This window comes from Aythya fuligula, chromosome Z, assembly GCF_009819795.1.
Source record: "Aythya fuligula isolate bAytFul2 chromosome Z, bAytFul2.pri, whole genome shotgun sequence".
Taxonomy (NCBI): Eukaryota; Metazoa; Chordata; class Aves; order Anseriformes; family Anatidae; genus Aythya; species Aythya fuligula.
In genome coordinates this window covers 37,176,575-37,198,686 of record NC_045593.1, presented here as the reverse complement: position 1 = coordinate 37,198,686, position 22,112 = coordinate 37,176,575, and the positions used below count along the sequence as shown (strand labels likewise).

The 22,112-nt window shown below is 37.7% G+C and overlaps 1 protein-coding gene across 1 annotated transcript in view; it reads left to right on the top strand.

The window, feature by feature from the left end:
* The first annotated feature begins 3,368 nt into the window (after positions 1-3,368).
* Positions 3,369-22,112, top strand: part of SLC24A2 (solute carrier family 24 member 2) — a 115,595-nt gene continuing 96,851 nt past the window's right edge. Inside the window, exons 1-2 of the mRNA XM_032205491.1 lie at positions 3,369-3,476; positions 5,234-6,309. Coding sequence (XP_032061382.1) covers positions 5,377-6,309 — 933 coding nt within the window. The 5' untranslated portion in view covers positions 3,369-3,476; positions 5,234-5,376. The remainder of the gene's footprint in view (positions 3,477-5,233; positions 6,310-22,112) is intronic.

Below are 22,112 nucleotides of genomic sequence, written 5' to 3'. Positions count from 1 at the left end.
ATGGGGTGGGAATAAGAAACACTCCTAACTTCAGACTTTTGTGAGATTTACTCGTCACTGGGAATATAAAATAGCTTTTGAATATTAAGTTTTAATAGCCTCTTGATTATGAGTTGTTGGAAACTATTGCTATGGTAGTTAAAGAAGACTGTTTAATTTTACTCAGTATATTCCTCCAAAATGCATTACTCAGGTTATATACATAGTTTTCACCCATCATGCACTGTCAGTTATCTCTAATGTGTTTGCCTATTGCTATGAAAAAGTAAATGATGTGACATACTTTAATGATGAAGAATATATTAGTGTTTTAATTTAACTGCATGTTGTCATCATTTTCACCCTTTTACTCATTGTAGATGGCAAAGTGTTGAAATAAAAAAAAAAAAAAAAAAAAAAGGATATTTCAGTTGTCACCTGTTTCCAGCTGCAATTAGCATTTAAAAGCTTAACATCAATTTTCATTCAAATATGCCGCTTCTGTAGTCATGGTAACCTTCTCATCAGCTTTATCTTCCAGCTTTAGAAGGTACTGCTGTGGTACTTGGAGATGTTGTCATTCAGGATTTTTCATCTGGCTCCCTCTTCCTTTCCTCTTCTGCACATACGACACTCTGGGCTTGCTTGGGCCAAATGTAAGGTATATAACGTCAAGAAAAGATCCAGAAGAGAAATACTGCAAAAATAAATAAATAAATAAATAAAGTCCTACTTCTTGGAGCTTCCTGGAAATAGGAAGTAGTGATGAAGAATGGCTTATGATTTCAGAGAGTGCATCACAAGTAGTGCAGTGAACTACATAGTCTATTAAATTAAAAACTATTTACATACCCTACTTATGTAAAAATGAAAGCCTTCTACACAAATGTGTAGGTGCAGAATCTATTTACTTAGCAGATGTCTTTTCTCACTTAACAGAAACATTGAGCCAGATGTAGGCCAAAGATAGTTTCATTCAAGTAATCTAATCATTCTGCATTTAGCCAGGATGTGATCTGACATTTGATTTTGTGAGAAAAGTATGGGATTTATTTTACTGTTAGTTATCCTCCTAATACTATTTTAGCAGTGCTTTTTTGTTTCTGTTGTTGTTATTATGCAACATGTAGGTAAGAACAGGTCAGCTGATTCAAAACACTTCAGTTATTGGCAGAGATTCCTACCTTGGAGCCACATTATTCTTGTTGTGGCTTTTATTTTCCTTGGTCTGCAATATATGTTTATGGTAGGGAACAAAACTGCTACAAATACAGAAAAACAAAGGGATACTGAAATTCAGATACATGGCCTTTTGGTTAAAATATAATGTCTTTATGGGGGACCTTCTATGCTCCCTCCCTGTGGTCATTCACAAAACTCAACTGCTTCCACTTTTATTTCAGAAACCGATAGATGTAAGGACACCACACATACATACCAGCCTGCCTCTGACCATCTGTGAAGCAAAAACATCTTTTAGATATCATTTTCAAGACTTTTTAAGGCTGTTGTTTCACATACTGCAGGCCCACGATACAGGAGTCACAGGAACTCATATAAGCATGCTTACCTTTAACCTTTGGCACTGCTAAGTAGCAGGCACAGTTGGACATTTGAGATGCAGCTGTTTCATCTGTGTCTTGCATAGGTGGATGCAAAACATAAAACTTCATTTTAATTAATTCATGTGTATGTGGTGGCTTTAGATGGATAGTCAAAGCAATCTCCACATGTGTCTTTGCATCATCCTGAGCCTGAATAATACAAGCCTGGATAATCATCAGGCATCCACTATTAGCTGTCAGCCACTAATGAGAACCTCCTAATGTGTAACGTGAAATAAACATGCACCACCTGTGCAAACTCAGGATTTGAAGGGCACTTTGTATACGTGAGTCAGTCAAGGCTCTCACTGGAAACTGCTGAAAATTTGGAAATATTCTGTGAACCTTTTGTACCTCTTGTATGTCCATGTAGCCTCTAAGATGCCTGTTGTGTTTTGGTGTGTAAGGTTTTGACATTTCATAACTCTCTGGAAGAATTTATGGCTTTCCAGTCATTGCCAAGGCAACCCAAAAGGCCCAGGTACTGATGATGGGGAGAGATACCAACAGCTACATGTTTGTTCCAGGCCTACCCAGGCCACTATTATTTTTCATGTGATATCCCAATAATATCTTTGAAGTTACTTTAAATGTCCATATTTTTTCACTTCATCAAAACCCTTACATCTTTGTATTCTTCATGAAGCAAGGAGTAATAGTAATTTTATTTGCCATCTGGTGAAATCAGAGTTCAGAAATGAAGGCTGCAGAAGCTGGAAAAATATAGATTATTCTCCAGTTCAAAGCAATTGGACTTTGTGGGTGATGCCTGTTTGCTGTTTGCAGCAGACTTCAGAAACTGCAGAGGGTATTACTTCAAAATAAAAATAGTCAAATAATAATAACAATAAAAAAAATCAAAATCAAAATAGTGCTAGTGAGCTGCTACCAAACATTTCCCAGATACCAACTGCATGGCTGTGCTCTTTACCCCATTCAGCCAGGCTTAATCTCCTTGCTCTTGCCTGGTCTCTGCATTTTTAAAAGATTTGCACAAGAAGATCTTTCCCAGCTCCCCTGGCTCAGTGCACATCTTCCTGTGGTGCTGACCTGTGTACATTAGATTACTCCAGGGTGCCTGCAGGTCTCTGTGTGACTTCTTGCAACAAAGGCATAAAGTCAGAGTGCAGATGGTATTTCAGTAGAGCAGCACCTCTACACCCTAGTGGATCTACAGCATGTAGCACCAGGAAACGGCTGTGATACAGAGGCATTGCAGCACTTCCCCTGTATTTGAGTCTTGAATCAATTAGCAAATCATAATTTATGGGGGATATGGCTGATGAGATGAAGGCCAAAACAGAAAAGGAAAGTTCTGGATCTAAACTTCTCCTGTTTTCTAGGGTGTTCAGTGCCCCTTTATTTTCCTCTGAGCCAACTTTGAAATGCAGTTTAAGGACATTTCTGTCCCCGAGTACATCACCGACGATTAATAACTACCAGTGGACACGTCTCCTTCCTCAGCACCGGGACCAAAATGCAGCGTCCTTTTCCCTCATTTCCTGACCTCCCTCCGCACAACATCCAGAATAAGGGGCGCGCTGATGGGGGCTATGCTGCTTTTATAAATCCACCCCTCTCCTTGAGAATCAGCACTATTCACCTCCACCGCCTCACCCAGCCGCGGGGGCGCACGGCGCCCTCCCCACCCTTTCCCTGCCGCTACCCCAAAACTGCCCTCGGCCGGGGGTCGTAGGGTGGGGCCCAGACACCCCCAGCATCCCGGGGCGGGGGCGGTCCGCTGCCTGCCCCGCCTGTGCGGGGCGGTGCGGGGCGGTGCGGGGCGGGTCCCGCGGCCGCCGCCCGCCGCAGACAGCGCGGCGAGGGGCCGCCGATGCCCGAGACGGAGCCGGGGCTGGTGGCGGTGCGGAGCGCAGCGCAGCGCACCTTGGGGTGAGCGCCGCAGTGCTCGGTCGGGGCTGCGGCTGCGGCGGTCGCGGGGTCCCCGCTCCCCGGACGGGCTTCCCCGGGGGGGATGCTCGGCCGCCGAGGGGACGGGAGGGGCAGCGCCGCTGCTCTCCGGGACTAGTGCCCTTGGATGGATGTTCCCTGGGCTGGGCAGGCTCCTCGCTTTGGGGAGGAGAAAAGTTTTTGGGGCGCGGAGCGGTGCGAAGTTGGGTTAAGTGAGGCGATGCGCTGCGGCAGGGCAGGGGGCGCGGGGAGCCCCCCAGCTGGGAGCCGCCGTGCGCCCTCCGGGGCGAGCTGCCCCGTGTCGTGATTTATCGGGATGCCGGGGGGTCGGCCCCTCCGCCGCTAAGGGTGCGCTGCCCGCCCTGTTCGGTGTTTTTACGGCAGGATGGTGAGCGGTAACTCTCAGGTGGAAAATAAAACTGTCTCTGCTGCGGTGCTGCGCCTTGCAGATGGAGTATGTCTCTATGACATCTTAGCATGGGAGCTGTGCGTAATAAAACAGGAAAAGCTGCAAGTGACTGAGTAACTTTTGTGTAGATAACTGTGTATAATAGTTGCAATTCTCTATCTGAGAATACAAAATCAGTATCTTGTATATTCTCCAGTATTCAGCTTTTGCTGCAAATGCCTTGAATAAGTGATGTAACAAAGTATTTTTGCAGAGTAATACATACTACTGATATTCAATTTTATTTATAAATTATTTTATATTTTGCATTCTAAAAAATGCAATTTACTATGCATAATGCATGTATAACTAATTTCTGCATTATATTGTTCAAATTAAGTAATCAAGGCACCTGTTATCATTCAACAGTTTTTTCCTGTATTAGAAGTAATGTTGTGCTAATATGCCTTACTCTGGTGTACATGAGTAGTCCTCCCACAGTTTCATTCTCAAAATTGCAGGGTCAAGTCTTGTGTAAACTTAAAGTATTTTCTGTAACACGATCTGTAAGACAGGCACTGTTAAAAGATACTTAACCATTCTTTGTAACTTCATACTGTTATAAAAAAAATGTGGCATAAATCAAAACAAAAACAGAGATGAATGAAAATTTCATGTTAGCTAGTCCGAGCTAGTGTCCTAGGTCTGATCAGAAGCAAATTGAATTCCTTCTGTAAACTTGGGCAGATCTTGCAGGGGGAATTAAAGAAGCTGTGTATGTGTTAGATCTTCATTTTGATTCTGTTCCAACAGTTTAGTGTCTTACCCACACATCGATGACCTCTATGCACACATAACATTTCAGTTAATACTGCCTCAGGTACATAGAGGTCTGATAAGATGCTTGTAACACTTTGATTGCTTTTTCATACATTACTGCCCCTGCATTTGGGATTAAAACGTTACATGGTCATAGTAGAAAGTAATTACAGAAGGTGATAATCTTTGGTGTAGCTGATAGAATAGCAGTTTCTTCATTTTTTTACACAACATCTGGGCACAGTTTTTACTTTCCACTAGGACTTTTTGTCATCAACAGAGACCTAATGCTGAGCAATGGCTTTTGAGAGGCATAAAGTGATCTGAGTATTGACAGACTTTTATCCATCGGGTTGCTGCTGAAACAAACATGCTGTTGCTGTGTCTGATGGGATGAGCCAGGGTATTATGTTACAGCCAGTAACATTCCGCTTTAAATTCTAAATTTAACCAAGTCTGTAAATTACTTTTTAGAAGCTTCTAACTGCATGCTGTTTTAGTAATGTTAATGATACCTGCTTGTCCTTTTTAGCATGAATGAAGAAAATACTTCCTACGAAGAATAAAAATACTTAATGGTGGGAGAACCTTTAAAGCACCTTTACCTTCAAAGCTGGAGAAGAGTATGAAGAAACATTCCATCTGATTCCCTGAGCATCTCACAAAGAACACAGAATGGCTCATTGCAAAAAAACTGTTGTTAGTGTCTTGGAGGAGTGGTGTTTGAAGGAACCACTGTTTGGTTGCAAACAGCACCAGAATGTTAGGAAAAAACTAAGACTGATAAGAATAATAGGGCTTCTCGTGAGTGTAGTGGCCATTAGTACTTTCTCTCTTTCAATTAGTGCCTTTTTCAAGACAGAACCACATAGCAAGGTGTTGGCCAGCAGCCTAGATAGCCAAAAGCAGGTGCATGGTCACCAAAGAACTCTGTTGGATTTCAAGGAACAGAATGAAGATGGTGTTCCAGATCCACCTACTTCTATGAAATATGAAGCCGAGCATGGCAATGCAACAGATCATGCCAAGGGAGAGTACCCGGAGGACCTATTCTCTCTTGAAGAAAGAAGAAAGGGTGCAGTGATCCTCCATGTGATTGGAATGATTTATATGTTCATAGCCTTAGCCATAGTCTGTGATGAGTTCTTCGTTCCTTCCTTGACTGTCATCACTGAAAAGCTGAGTATATCTGATGATGTGGCAGGGGCAACCTTTATGGCTGCTGGTGGCTCAGCCCCAGAACTCTTCACATCTTTAATAGGAGTGTTTATATCCCACAGCAATGTTGGCATTGGGACAATAGTGGGATCTGCCGTGTTCAATATCCTGTTTGTTATTGGAATGTGTGCTTTATTTTCTAGAGAGATCTTGAACCTTACTTGGTGGCCACTCTTTCGAGATGTGTCATTTTACATTGTTGACTTGATCTTGCTAATCATCTTTTTTCTGGATAACTTAATCATGTGGTGGGAAAGCCTAACCCTCCTGACAGCATATTTTTGCTATGTGACTTTCATGAAGTTCAACGTTCAAGTAGAAGAATTGGTGAAAAAATTTTTAAACAGGAACAAGGTTGAGAAGGTTACAGCAACAGATACTGAAGGAAAGGTTGGTCAATTTTTAATGAGCATATATGTAATAGTGCTCTTATAAATGCTGAGTCCTTCCTTGTTGTAAAGTACTCAAATGCAGTATAATAAGCAATATAAGAAGTTCTGTGTTTTGCTAAAAGGTCTTTTTGTTTAACAAGTCCAATAAGATCGAAAATATAAAACAAGAGGTAGCTTCCTAGTAAATCAATAGCTTTTAACTTCAGAGTGATCTGAATTGCACACAAAGCAAGACAAAACACCAGCAAAAAGACATAAACCTATATTCAGCATTTTGCCACATTGATGAGGTCTAAGATAAAAGTTTTTGTTTTCCCTAAGCTTCTGGATTCAGCAGTAGCAATAGCTGTGGAGTATCTCATGACTAAATCTGGCTTTTTAAAGGCTGTTCATGCACTTTCTTCCTCAAAAAAGCAAACACACTTGGAGCAATATATAAAGTTTCATCTACCGATGTTGATATAAAATACTAACTTCAGTTGTAATTAGTGGCAATTATGTGAAAAAATATCTCTGGAAAAATGGTAATCCTAATGGCAGAGTCTGCTGTTTAATTGGGATGGTTTTCCTTTCATAGTATTTGCAACTGAGCAAACTAATTTTTGGCCCCATACTTGGCCATAAGTAAAGAAGGGAATTTGTGCACAGTGGGGCTCAGTGGGTCTTCAGCAGTTGCCATCTCTTAAACAGACCTCTTCTTAAAAGAGGCTATATTTAAGGACACTTGAAGTGGAACCCATAAATACTTACATTTGCAGACCGTTAATTGAATGTTTAATACTTAAATCAAAGTGCCTAGTTTTATATGACAATGCGGTTATTCATCAGGTGTTTTTGTTTTGTTTAATTCAGTAATTGCTCAGAAGGAAGTGTTCACTCTGGTTGCTTTCTTTTAACACCCCATATCAGTGCTTCAGAAAAGACAATCTGGTGGCATAAGTGCACAGATATATAAACAGAAGAACAGAGAGACTGAGCTCCTATAATACAAGAGAGACACTACATGCCTATAACTTACAGAATACTGATGATTCTGCTTATATGCAGAACTTTGAAGGCAGGTATTGATATTTTAACAGTACAGACAGGTGCTTTCAGTGTTGGGACTGAAAAAAAAAAGAAAGGAAAAAAACCATCAAAATAAAAAACATAACATTTCCTCTCTTTCTCTTTAAAAATAATAATAATAAAAACGTTTCTAATCAAATTTGACTCACACTTGTTATACTTTCTTCTACTTTCATATCTTCCTTTTTGTCCCATTCTTCTTTCAAAATCAGCATGCTCATCTTTATCTTTCTTGAAGTGTGTAATTGGGATTTTAAAAGAAAATGAAGAGTGAACACCAACAAACTATTTACCCTAATGAATGAAATGCTTCTTTAACTACATTAGTTGGGTGCTGATAATGCATTATTTCATGGTGCGTTGTAAGTACTTCCACACATTGCGCTAAATGCGTGTAATAATAGGAAGAAACAATGATTTATGAAACAACAGTAATCAATGAATCCACTATCATCTGTCCGGAAACTGGATTTGCAGGCTGTGTGAATTTATAACTGGTCTTAAACAATAGTCAATATGCAAATCAACTAGAGCTGAATAGAATAGCTACATACTATGGTAAGCATTCAATTGTTTTCAAATGAACAGAAGAATTAATTATTTGTAAGTCAAATTGAACATAGAATATTTTCACATTGAATAATCGCTTTAGGTACTTTGACTTTAAAAAAGTCAAGCCCATTCACTTTTGGAACATTCATTTATTGTTTGATAGGTTAATTACTTAGAGTCTATGCCTGTTAGAGGTGCACAGAAATCAGCTGGGGATGGAAAATCTGAAAACTGTCTACTTTTCTTAAAAACTCAAGACTTGTGTGTTGTGTTCCATGGAGATTTCTTTCATGAGTTGATTTCAAGTTAATTAAAATAATAAAAAATATGTATTTGTAAATCACTAGGGAGTAGAGAGGGGTGGAAGAGTTGCTCTAATTTGATTACAATTTACCTAAGATATATTTTCTGCCGCCTGCCGAAAAATAGCTCCTAAAGGTATCAGACTATGTCTTTCTTTTAATAAGCTATATTGTAAAGACATATTTTTGGATATTTGGCTAACATTCTGAATTATAAGTATCATGAATGAGTATTCAGTTGAACAGAATTTAGTAGGATGAATGAACTAATTTTCTGATAGCAAGGATGTCACGGATGATGTTCTTTGGAAAGAATCTCCCTAAAGCTCTGTATTCTGAAAAACAAACAAACACAAAAATGTTATGATGAAATGCGTAGGATGTTCAGCTCTAAAGTTATTGCCTAAAGCGAAGAATAAAACATTTCTGTAGATTGAGATTTGGAGCCTAGTGGTGAATGCAGTGTGCCCTTATTTCATAACTAGTGGGAATTAGAAGCACTGCAGAAGTGATAGTCTTGGCTTTTGGACTGTTTTCTGCAGTGTTAACCTAGATTGCTCTCAGTCATCAAGAATGCAGAATAAAATTATGTATAATCAAATTAGTATTTCAAATACAAGCTTTCCAATCTTGATTGTTTCTAACAGAAATATTTTCACATTTTTACCCCCTGTTAGGACAGAGAATTGCTAGGCAGATCTGGAATCTGTGGGTTAGGTTGCCTTGGAAGAACTTTATTTCAGGAGTGTATAGAAAATTCTGTTCTTTTGTCTAACCTGAACTATTTTTGCCTATCCATTTCTGATTCTGCTGTTGCTAAAGAGGCAAGTGGTCTGCTAAAAACATTACTGCCATATTTATCTTTAAGATGTTGTGTTGTAATCTGAAAGCAGCTCAACAAAGTTGAGAGGTCTAAATAAGGCAACATAATGCTGGAGAGTTGAAGGGTTAGGTGGCTCACTGGAAAACAAGTATTGAAGAGCAAAAATCTGAGCAGGTGAAAAACCTTTGGGATATTAAAATGCATTTTGATATTAAATTCAGTACTTTTATAATTTTTCATGAAAGATTGAAGAAAGATTCACATTGTCAACAAAATATTTTCCATGAGAAAAGGTCTTATCTAAGAAATGATTTTTCAGCTTAGCCATTGTGTGTTGTATATGCATTCACAAGCTTGCCAGAATGCGTACATATCTCTAGATGTTTATTAGATTCCTTTCTCTCCCATGTTTGAGAATTAAAGGTTGTTTGCTTTTTTCTTAAATTCTGCAAGTATTCAAACTTACCTACTTTTTCTAAAGTTATATCATTTTGTGCATCAGTTACTTGTACAAATGTGAATGCATATTGAATGCTCAATGTGAATTTCATTATGCTCATTATTTTCCTGCACAAGCTTTCAATCAAGTACTGTTCAGATCCTTAAAGGAGTACAAGTTGAGAAAAAGCTGGTAACTGGATTTTTGGCAACAGTTTGACACTAATGAGATCAGAGTATGGTTGGTTGATTGGTTGTTTTTTTTTTTTTGTTGTTGTTGTTGTTGTTTTTTTTTTTGCATTTATAGTTGGTTTTGTCTTGCTGCATGGTTTTGTTTGAACTGTGGGTAATCTCCTGCCCTATCATACTCCTAAGGAAGTTTAATAGCAGTTTGATACTAATGAACTCCAGAGATCACTGTGAAAAGAGTGGGAAAAGGAAGGAGGAAAGATGACAAAGAAAGATATTATGAAAGGACGGGATTAAAAACAGACAGCCAAGTTCTACAACATAGGGTGGTACATGCAGTCCAATGTGGGTCCTTAATGAATGTCCCTGAGCTCTGTGGACTGACCTGAACTTGCCCTACAATAGGTGGTGCAATCCCACCACCAGATACTCTAAAAGTCCCTTCCGATCCATATAATACTGTGCCCTCCAGAAGTCCCTTCCAACCTGAGCTACAAGAACAGATGAATTTTGGGGTCTGGGAAGGAAACATTGGTGATAATTCTATATCCTCCTCAGAAGTGTGAAGGTGTTTAAAAACAGAATGATGAAACCATATGAGACACAGGAAGAAGAAAACTGAGAGAACTAAAGTACAAAGTCAAGTAGTTCAAAACAAGGCTTTTTTTGACTTTCTGTTAAAGGCCTCAGTCTTGTCTTGGTAGTCTCTAATGGCAGAAGCATGTTGAGTAAATTAAATCACAATAAAACATTATGTAAGATTTCAGTTTTTAAGTACTTTTTCCTTTAATGTAGCGTGGAGATCATCACAAAGATAGTTGAATGTGATCGCTCGGTAAATAGCTCAAAACAGTTCTGTTTGGCAACTAGGAGAACAGAATGAGAGTGGAACAAGGATATTGTGCAATGACATCTGTTTCACTGAGAGTACAGTTTAAATAAAAAACTTATGGTATATACAAGACGGTTATTTTGTTTGTTTGTTTGTTTTGTTGTTTTTTGTTTTGTTTTGTTTACATTTATAGAAGACTGCATTTGGAAAACGAGATATTTTTTACCAACAAGACATAGTTTGACATTATTTTATTGCCAATTTTGTTATCTTAACAAACCTGAATAGCTTGTGCGTGTTATTTTAAAATCCATACTGATCCCAAGTGTTGTGACATTGTATTTTATGGCAGTATTTTTATTCTAAAGGAAAGACTGTTAGCACTATTTTTAGGTAGTTCTTTACTTGCTGGCTTTATTAGTGCCACATGCATGCATGCACGAAAAGCTGGAATTTGCAAAAGGTCTGAGTTAATTGTAGTTGTTTTGAACTGCTGAACAGTTCTTTTTCAGGGCTTCTTGCTGAATCCACAGACCTGGTAGCTGCAGCTCTATCTATGGAATACCCTTTCTTCTCTAACCACCAACAAAATACTTTTATTTTTTTTGGTGGTGTTTCATAGAAAGGTAGGAGTTTTATTCTACAGACGTTTCTCAGTTGGTCTGCTCCTGCAAGCACGTATGTGAATATAGAGCTATGAGTATCTGGATCTTTCATTCTAATATATAAAAGATGAATTGTGACATGTACTTATTTAGAACATGTGCATCATCACAGTTCTTGTACCTGTTTTGTTTTGATAAAAGCCTATTTTCGTATTATATTTTGCTATTTTTTGTCTTTTTTTTTTTTTTAAAAAAAAAAAAAAGGGTTACTTCAGTGGTTCTTTAATGTTAGTCCACTGGCAGTAACTGTTATTTAATTTGCCTTGACTGTTAGTGCTGTTGACGCAAATTAGGGTTATTACTAACATACCTAAAGCCTTCCACATTAAATATGCAAACATTACTACAGTAAAACTGATACAATTTTCAGTTTATTTTAACACCTCTCAGTAATTTATTGAAGACAAATCAATGATTACAGTGATTTTTACCATTTGAATTTCTTGGTTTTGTATGTATTTGTCCTGGTAAAGAGCATAAAATGACAACGTGGAAATGCCAAGTAGGTTAAATGTTCTTAAATTATGGCCATCCATTAAGATTGATTAAGCAACCTTTGTTGATTAAGCTGAGAAAAGGAAAATCCTGCCATCTTTAACAGCAAGGGGAAAATGTACCTATCAATACAGTTTAAAAAAAAAAGCATATGTAATTAAAAAGAAGTCAGGATATACTTCTTAGAGGCTGCATAAAACCAGCTGTGTTGGCAAATTTTCACCATGCAGTCTTTTAGAAGAACTCCAGATGTGATTGAATCCTCTGTGCTAGAAAGTGTAATAAAAGAAAAAAAAAATGCTCTCTCAAAGTCTGGGAAGCATATAAATGCTTTTCCTTCTGTCATCTCAGTCTTGATTACTTTGGTCCAGATCCTCAAGAGGATGTGGGATACTGTAGGTGGAATTTCAACCCCAATATCAGAATACCAGTCCTCAAAATGTCTGCATTGTTTATGATATTTAAACACTGAAGGAACTTCACTTTTCAACAAAGATATTCTGATGCTGTAGGTTTGCTTCTGGGCTAGCTCAGATATATCAGACCCAGGTGGAGCACTATAGTACTGCTTTTCCATTTAACCCACATTCCTCTACTTATCTTCCCTGAATTGGTTCTCAAAATTTACCTCTCAGGCTAAGATTGAAAGCTTTAAATTTTTATTTTATTTTATTTTACAAACTGTTCAGGCTCTGGTGGTGAGAGTGTTCAACTTTTACTCAGTTATGTGCAGATCTCCCCTGTTCACTACTCACCTTATGTAGGGAGTGCTCTGCTCATTGTATAAAAGCTGGGCGGCTAGGCACATCTGCCTTTACTAATTTTTCTGGCCCTATTTTAACCAGTGTATCCAGGTAACCATGAAAGCCTATGTCTTCCTGGCCTGCATCAGAAACAGTGTGACCAACAGGACTAGGGAAATGATTGTCTCCTTGCACGTGGCCCTGGTGAGAATTTACCTCAAATGTAGTGTTTGGTTTTGGGCCTCTCACTACAAGAAGGGTATTGAGCTGCTCAAGTACGTGCAAAGAAGAGCAACAAAGCTGGAGAAGAGAGTAGAAAACAAGACTTATAAGCAGCAGCAGAAGGGTTGTTTAGTCTGGAGAAGAGTCTGAGGAGAGACCATCACTCTTTCCAACTACCTGAAAGGAGGCTGCAGCAAGGAAGGTGTTGGTCCTTTTTCTCCAGTGACATGTGTTAAGACAGGAGGAAGTAGTCTCAAGTTGTGCCGAGGGAGGTTTAGTTTCACAGCATCATTGAATATCTAGAGTTGGAAAGGACATACAAGGATCATTGAGTCCAACTCCAGTCTCTGCACATGACCATCAAAAAAATGAAATCATACATCTAAGAGCATTGTCTGAACACTTGAACTCTGGCAGGCTTGGTGCTCTGGCCGCTTCCCTGGGGAGCCTGCTCCAGTGCCTGACCACCTTCTTGGTCAAGAAGTTTTTCCTAGTATCCAATATGAGCTTGCCCTGATATAGATTCATGCCATTGAGTCCTAATACTGGTTATCAGAGAGAAGAGATCAGCACCTTATGTTGGGTATTAGAAAGAGTTTCTTCACAGAAAGTGTGGTCAAGTATTGGACTGGGCTGCATAGGGAAGTGATAAATTCCCCATCCCTGGAAGTATTTAAGATATTGTGGATGTGTCTCTGAGGGTTATGGTTTGCACACAGTACTTGGTAGGTCAGGCTGATGTTTGGACTTGATGATCTTGAAAGTCTTTTCCAACCTCGATGACTATGAAAAAGCAATGTTGAGCATCATCTTTTTAGAAGGGGTTCCTGTCTTTTCTAAACTGTGCAAGGTGGAAGGTGCATCAAGGGCAGTAGTTATTGCAAGACTGAGGTTGCTAGCATAGGGTGAGTTTTGGGGTACAATACACTTTAGAGTGGCCTTAGCTTTTCTGAATGGTGATACTCCCTAGGTAGTCAGTGGTATGTGGCTCAGGTGCCAAAAAATTAGGTGATGCCAAAAATTGATGAAGTGCTTATGTTCTGCTAATGTTCTGAGGTTTTGTCGTGTTTTTTTTTTTTTTGTTTGTTTTGTTTTGTTTTGTTTTTTTAGCATGAGTTAGTGTTCCAGTACTAACTGTAAATGTATGGGAACAACCCCTTTTTGAGTCCTTCCTCTTTCTGAAATTGTTTCCAAGAACTGAGTCATTTTGCTTCTGTAACTGTAGAAAAAGATTATAACTGATTTGAATTTGTTACTCTAAGATACATAGTATGTTTATCTTGAAGAAAGCCCTATCACAAAAATGGATGTGGAAGTAGAGAAGTATAATGATCAGGTGGGGTTCTTAAAAGCAAGTTCTGTGTCCTACTTGTCTGGTGTTTGTTAAAAGCCAGGCTTAACCATAAAAATTAAGGACCTTCTGTTCAGAAAGCTTTTGACAGCATTAAACCAAAATTGAACAGTCTGGGTTCCTGTTGTCTGTTACTTCAGGTTGGACATTTGAATATTTTATGAAGATGGTGTAAGGCAATGTGGGATTTGGACACTTACTAAATTATTACCTCTTTGGTACAAGCAAAAAAAGTACATGCTAAAAAAGTACTGAAACAAACAATACTGTTGTTTCAAAATTCAAAACTTGAACAAATTCAAAAAAGCTTTCCACAGTCTTTTCAGAAATGCAAAATCTAATTTTAGTCAGGAGAGCAGACAAAGAAAGTCTGAAAGTTTACACTTTAAGACCATTCAAGCCCAATGCATATTGGCAGTGTTTTATACAAGAAATATACACGTGTTTATCTGTATATCTGTATATCACAGATGGGAGGATGTCCTAGAGATCAGTATGAAAGTTACAGCTACAATAGCTGTAACATATAATATAAAAAAAAAACAAAAAACTGTAACAATTAATTAAAGCATCTCTTACCTATTTAGCAAGCTTTGTTGTTATTTATGCAAGAAAATTTAATGTAAGGAATAAGATGTAAATTTCTCTGCAGTTGTCTATAGTGTTTTGCCTAAACTGCAAACTATGCACTAGTGTGCTGCTAGTAGTTCTGTAGAATAAAGAGCGGTGTTTCCTTTAAATAGACCAGCCATATTACATTGCATTTGAGTCAGTTCTTATTGAAGTATTGCTTTTTATTAACTTTATGTCTGCATCCATTAAGCTATGCAGCAGAATCTTGAGATTCAAATTCTTCCTTGGAGCTGGCAGCTTTTTAGAACTTAAAATGGGAAGATAAAGCAAAATCAGATAACTGTCATAAATTGATTGTGCACAGATCAGCTGTTATGTGTCCCAAGGTGAGAGCTGGTCTCATTTAATTCTTCTCTTTGAAATTGCTAGCCTTCTTTATCAGGACAAAATTAGTAATGCATAGCTTAGACCTCTTCTTACAGAATACTCTTGATTCTATATTGTTCTAATGCAGACACAAAATATTTTAACTGCAATTGAATTGGTTATCACAGTACTGAGATGATAATCCAGTCTCCATCACACTGGACTTAGACAACTCTATGAAATCACATTTCCTCTCCTTGGTAGCTCATGGTGGAAAAAGAAATGCCATTCAAAGTGCCTGGGAAGAGGGATATGATTCATCATGTACATAATTTTATGTACATTGGTATATGCTTACCATTCTATATAATTAGCATACTGTCAGTCCTTTTCCTATCATACAAGCTTTCACTGAGTTGCTGATTATTTATTCCACATACATGTCCAAGATAATTTGAAGAAATAATTTATTACTTTATATGATCTAGCTTCAGATCTGAGCATATATCAGTCAGTAGTGTATCTAACAGAAAGCAACATCATTGTACATGTATAGTAGGACCTAAGTCAAAACTGTAGGCTTGGTGCTTTATTTCCCTATCTGGGAAAATAGACAGACTCGACAGTTTTGGTTAAGCTTGTTTTTATGGTGAATTTTGGTGTGTTAAATGCTTGCAGTTGTATTGCTAAGTGCAGGTCATCGTTACTAGCAAAATGAAAGTCCTAGTTAGAGCAGCATTAGGGGATACTTTTCGCAAGTATTACATTTCACAGAAAAAAAAAATATAAATCATATTACATTACCACATATTTAATTATTTCTAAACAATCTCTGTTAATTTGAGGAAATACAATCACTGTTTGCTGTCACTGGTGATTCTTTCTTAGTCTACGTGTGTTCCTATCTGAAAAGAGGAAATGAAAGAATGCAATCTTGGAAAAACAGCTGTAGCCCTAGTGGTAGTAGAGTTGAACCCCACGTACCTGGGAGGGCAATGAAAGTTTTAAGATGTGACCATGTACTTGTTTCAACAGCAGGTGAAGGACTCAGAGCTCACATTGCCTTCAAAGTAGCTTTACCTGTCTGTGTAACTACTTCTATGTCTCTGTCAGCAATGGCTCACTTTGGGCAATCTTCCTGTCCCTGTCAGAGGCAATTTTATTAGGGCAGCTCAAAGAATAGTTACTGATCAGTTACTGTACTTTGCATTATTCCATTATTATTCGACTATCCTCGATATCATTGAAGGTTTATTTTATAACCATAAGTATCAGTGACCTTGGATGACTTTTTAGGATGAGTGTGTGAAAACAGGCTTAAAGGTGTATATGTGATGGTATTAACACCCCTTTTGAAAAGCTGCACTTAAGGGAAAGAAAAAAAAGTTGGAGCAAAACTACTTCTTGTTCAAGGAAGAATAAAGATACCAGAGTATTCGTACTGCATTCTCCTCTGACGATCATAAATTTTTCTCAGGGATTAATCCTGCTTTATCACCTCTTAACTGCTTACTGCTGGGAGTCTAGTCTGAAGTCAGCGGTATTACCACTGACATTTATTGCGTAACCAGCTAGTGTTAACTTTTCACCCTCTCACATTGCTGTAAAACTGCTCTAGCGGATATAGAGCACTAAGGAGGAGGCATGTCTGCTGTCACACCCTGTGCTCAATGACCTCCAAGGCATGGTCTGAGACCTGTCCACTTATATAGGCTTTTGCCTGAGGGACAAGGATGAAGTCTGTGGGGTTTGTAAGGATAGAGGATGAGCATCTTCTTTTGGGATTAATCAAGTGTTAATTTTGTTAGTTAATTAATTTGTGGTGCAACCTCTTATCAAATTGCCAATCAAATCCTTTTTGTTTCTACCCAGTTGGTTCCAGCACAATCACCAAGCTATTGCCTAGTTACAATTTTATAACAAAAATATGTTTGAATAGAAAAAAATCAAAACTCCAGAAACTGCTTTGTCCATGAGTAGGGAAAAAAGCTAGAAATAGTTCATATTATTGTTACTTACACATTTCTAAACCAGTTACCTGAAGTAATTTAAAAGCATCCTTCTATGTAGCAGCTAATATTTGTTTTTATATAATGTTATTGCTATTTAAATATTCCTTTTCTTCTGCTTCATTCTGAGTATTTATTTTATTTATCTGCTATATTCTTGTATTAATTTAGAATGTTTCTGGATGGAGGCACATCCTTTTGGAAGGCTTCACCTTTGCTGGATGTTTAAATGTCATCGTGACACAAATAGTTACAAAAATACTCTATATATTGAATACGATGGTATTGAATTCTCCTTTTCAGGAGGAATTTTTGACATATACGCACCTTTGAAACACACACAGCTAGTTTCTTTGCAGATATTACAGACAAAATACCTAAATCTCCTCCCACTCAAAACCAATGATAAAATTCCTCTGCAGTTTAGTCAGAAAATGATTATATACTAAATTAGAGGAATTTTGCCATTGTTTTCTGTTCTCGGTGTCCAGGATGAAATTACTGCTTGCTGCGACACAGAATCCTACTTCTAAATGTGATAATGAGGTGATTTTGTAACCTTTTAATTGTTGCTTTCTCAATCTGTGCTGGATCCATCCACTGTGCATGAGTATATGTGCAGACACCTACATGCATGTTTGCACACATAATCATGTGTCTGAAAAGTGCCATGTAGACCATATCAAAGGTAAACGAGATACGTTGGAGATCTGAAGGATGGCATTTTGCATGCTTTCTACATCATTTCAGCAGTCATCTGCCTAGTAATCCATTTCCATAAGTCTTACTCAAATATTTAAAATTTCCAAGGAGCACATTTCTCACTTTTCCCCAGACTAGCTGTCCACAGAAATATGTCTGCATTTTCTCCTTAAATTTGGACTCCTTCCAAGCAGCAAATCACTCCTGTTTGAGGCTGAAGATGTGACATACTGAACTATCAACATATTTTATTATAACTTAATATATCATACTAGTAATTCCTGCTATTTTTTGCCTCTATAGGGATAAAAACAGGAGGCTTGCATCACTGGAGAGAGATGATTTTTTACTTTCCAGTGAGGTCATCAGGACTTGATTCTAGCACTGGAATGGCTGAGGACACTGTTCTTTACTATGTGACATTTCATACAGTGAAAAGGTCACTTTTTATCCAGAGAAAATAACCACAGCTGGAATTACCATATCTAAAATTTGCTATGTGTATATAGCAAGATAAGTAGGACTTCTGCTTGCTAGATTGGATTACTGTTTACAAGAAAAACAATGGTCAGCATATTGACTGTAAAATGGTCTTGAGGCAAGGCAGAACATGTGGTATCTGAGAGAAAGGTGGTAAGCAAGGCAGTGATGAGGCTTGATGGAAACTAGCAAACAAATTGGATATCATATATTAGTCATTTCTTTAATGGCATGCTATTTTTTAAGAATCAATAAGCTTTGTAGCAGCCATTTTTGCCAAAACTTTAAATGCAAACAGATTTCCTGCTGGAGAAGTCTTATTGTTAACGTTACTGTCTCCCTTCAAAAATGTTAGGGAAATATTATGGCAAAAAGTGAAGTGAATAAATTTAAAAAGTGAATAAATTTGTAAGTATAGACCTTTATGATCACAAAGTGTGGGGATTTTTTCTTATTGGTTTGTGAGGGAAAGGTCTGTGCTGCACACAAGGTATATTTGAAGTTGATGGCAAGTTTTGCAGATGATTTTGATGGATGTAAAATTAAGCCCAAAAGTCAGGACACAGAAAATTATGATCTTTCTGCTTCTCTGATCCCTCTGTGCCACTGTATAATTCTAAGCCTCTGAGCTGCTTTTCTTCAATATTAAATCACCTCTAACAAACAATCTATGTCTTTCAGACTCAGAGCAAGGAAAACAGGCTATGTCAGCTTTCTGTGCCCTTGGACTTAAACTGGAAAAGGGCATACAGTGCTTCACAGCCTGATCTGTCCAGTCGTGGGTGGGTTTTGGATTATTGATAGATTTCAAAGTAATTATTATATTGTTGTTGGGCCCATAATAGTCTAGTTGGTAAGTGGCAATAACTTAAGATCTGGAGCTGTTTTCTTCATCTTATTCTCCTGCATCTATTTTAAAGTGTGAGGAAAACACAGTACTAAACACCAAATTTTTAAAGCACATATTTATTAGCAGTCAAGAATGGTAGTCTGAAAGATGAAAGTACATTTTGAGAAATAAAATATTGTTAAGAAGAACCATTATTTCCTAAAGATCTGCCTTTTAAAATGATGCATGATTGAAACTGGTAAAGTGAATGTGCACATCTTCTGTATACAACATAAGAAATAGTTATACACTTGTTTTATAGAATAATGATAGGAAAAAATAACATTCTAATTCTAGAAGCAGTTAGATGTAGTTCTTTGGATGAAGAATGAGCTTCTTACAGTTTTTCTGCCTTATATTGTAGATTACTATGATGATGCTAAAGGTGTTAAATATTAAAGAAAAATCAATTTTTTGTTTTATCTCTAGATGGCATTTTGCTTCCTATATACTCTGAGTTAATTACTATTAATATTTAGCTTCAAATATGTACATTTTTGAAAAATGTTTTAATGTGAATGCCTGTCTAGTGGTAGGTCTTAATCTTAAAAATTAAATCTCATAACAGTAGTTGCCAATGTACAGATAGTGTGGTGATTTCTTGATAAATCCATGTTATTAGAGAAAGATTAACTTTTCTTTTACATGAGTATCTGAACAGAAAGTTTGAACAGAAAGTCAGATTTGGGGTTTGCAAGGCTCTGCATCTGAAGCACTCGCAGCAGTTCAGATGTGCCTATATGTTGTCTTTTCTGAGACACCTCAGATCTAGAAACCTCCATGACCATTATCATTTGTAGAAGTCCATCTTTTTAGAAAGAAGACTACATATGTGTCAAGTCAGTTAATTACTTTCTGGAACAAACAGAAACTTTCTGCTCTACAATTAGATAATTGTTACACATAGAGGCACATTTTTGTGAGTTGTTTTGTGAGGTGACCTCTACATTACCTGGTCTTCCTATGGAAAGATAGTATGCAAAAAACGAAAATGCAGGCTAATTTTCGGATTTAGTTGACCTGTATCCATAATTGCTGATAAGAAGTTCAAGACACCAGACAATTGTGGAATCTAGCTCTTGGTCTCAGATTCATTCTGCTTATCTGTGCTGCCTGATTTACATATGTCTTCTCAAGTTACTTTTTTTATCAGTCCAGAGTATTGGGCATTTTAAAACTGTGACTTGGATCTTAATTACTAGGATTAGTTCTCTGCTGACCTGAAATTAGGCAAAATTAATCTTCAGCATTGCCTACAGCAGTAGGTAGCTGAAGTCTGAAAAGCCATCTCCTGTGATTTTATTGTGATAGCCTGAATACGTAACATGGTGTTGTTCCCTTTCGTACCACCTGAAATTTCAGCTGTTTGTGATGAGGGTGATGTCTTTTTTATCGGGTTACCTTCAATAAAGTTTTGATGCAAAATTCTTCTTTTTCTCTGCCACTAAGCAAAATGAAATGCTTGTTCAAGTGTTAATCTGTTCTGTGAATATTCAGTTTGCTCCCTTTGGTTGGTATGTAGGTATCACTTGCAGTCCCAAAGAGGTTCAAGTGGCAAATAAGCTGTTAAGTGAATCTTTTACTTACAGAAAAGTCACTGGCACTGCAGCCACTAGAGACTGTTAACTTGTATGGTTCATAGCAGATTTTTCAGGATCATCTGAAGAGGTATAATTTTAGCTTCCAGAGTTGAATTAACAGTTTGGTTCATTGCATTAGCCTTTAATGTAGATGACTGAATATTTACAATGAATTAATTAACTTGTATACAACTCTTAAAATAACAAGGAAATCCTTGCTAGCAGAATTCTGCAACTCCAGCCTCCAAAGGAAAAATGAGTAGTTAATTATGTAAATTCAGATTACATTGTCCTTACTCCATCTGCTTAGTATTGCCTTTGGAAGTTTGTTCTTCACAATTAATTGCTAATTGCTGTTTTCAAATATTTTACAATACTGTGAGGGAATAGAGCCCCATGAAAAAGCATATGTGCACATAGTCCCTTAACAAAAGGAAACCACATTGCAGTCGGGGCTCATTCAGACTTGATGGTTGAATTTGGGAAAATCATTTCATTTTCTATGGCTCAGATTCACTTATATTTGTAAAATGGATCTTAATTACTCTTAATTAGCTGCCATCTTCGTTTCTGGAAGAAACACCTGAATGTCCTTGCTTGTAACACCCATTAAAGTCATCATTGTTACAATACCTGTGTATAGCAAGAAAACAATGGCATTTTCCCCATGAAATGTATAGAATCATCTATCCCTGTTGCAGTGTTCTGACTACCAGCCATTTTTTTTTAATTTTTTTTTTTACATCATTGAATTATTACTGTGTCAATTGTTGTGTCATCATGTTTCAATATAGTGATGTAAGAGTAAGGCATAAGGACAGGAAGTAAGTAATGAGTCAATGAGTATTTTCTAAAAGTAATGTTCCTTCCTCTACATAAAGATTTTGATGCCATAACTTATTCTTATGCATGTGCTGTTTCCTACTAATTACAGATTTTGTACCGTACATACTCTAGGTGACCCTGCTTGAGCAGGGGGTTTGGACGAGATGATCTTTAGAGGTCCCTTCCAACCTTAACCATTCTGTGACACCACCATCCATTTACGATGAAGTTTACTGTCCTTTACTGAGCACCTATCTGAGATATGAATGGTCTTTATAAGTGTGTGGGGTGGGGTGCAGAGGAACAGCAAATACCAAGTCTCAGATGGTTCTTTCTCATGTCTTTTAGGGCCATCGCAGGCTGCAATATGTGTATCAAATTCCTGACCCAAAAGGAGAAAAAGGGAAAACAGCAGGTTATGGGCTAGGAGTTGTGGCTTACGTGTTTTCCCAACATTTTAATGTTTAAGTTCTGATGTGTCAGGTTTACCAGCTGCTGTCAGCAGTTGAGATTGCTGTGTCACTCTTTCCCAAAATGTGGGACAAAAAACATATTCTGGCAGCCTGTAAAATATCACACAGAAAATCACTTCCTGATGCCAAGAGAAGGAGAAAAATGTGTTCTTTCACCTCCAAACATCATCCAGGGATTGCATGTTGCACAGAGCTGACCAACTGCATGGGGATAGCTTTTGGTT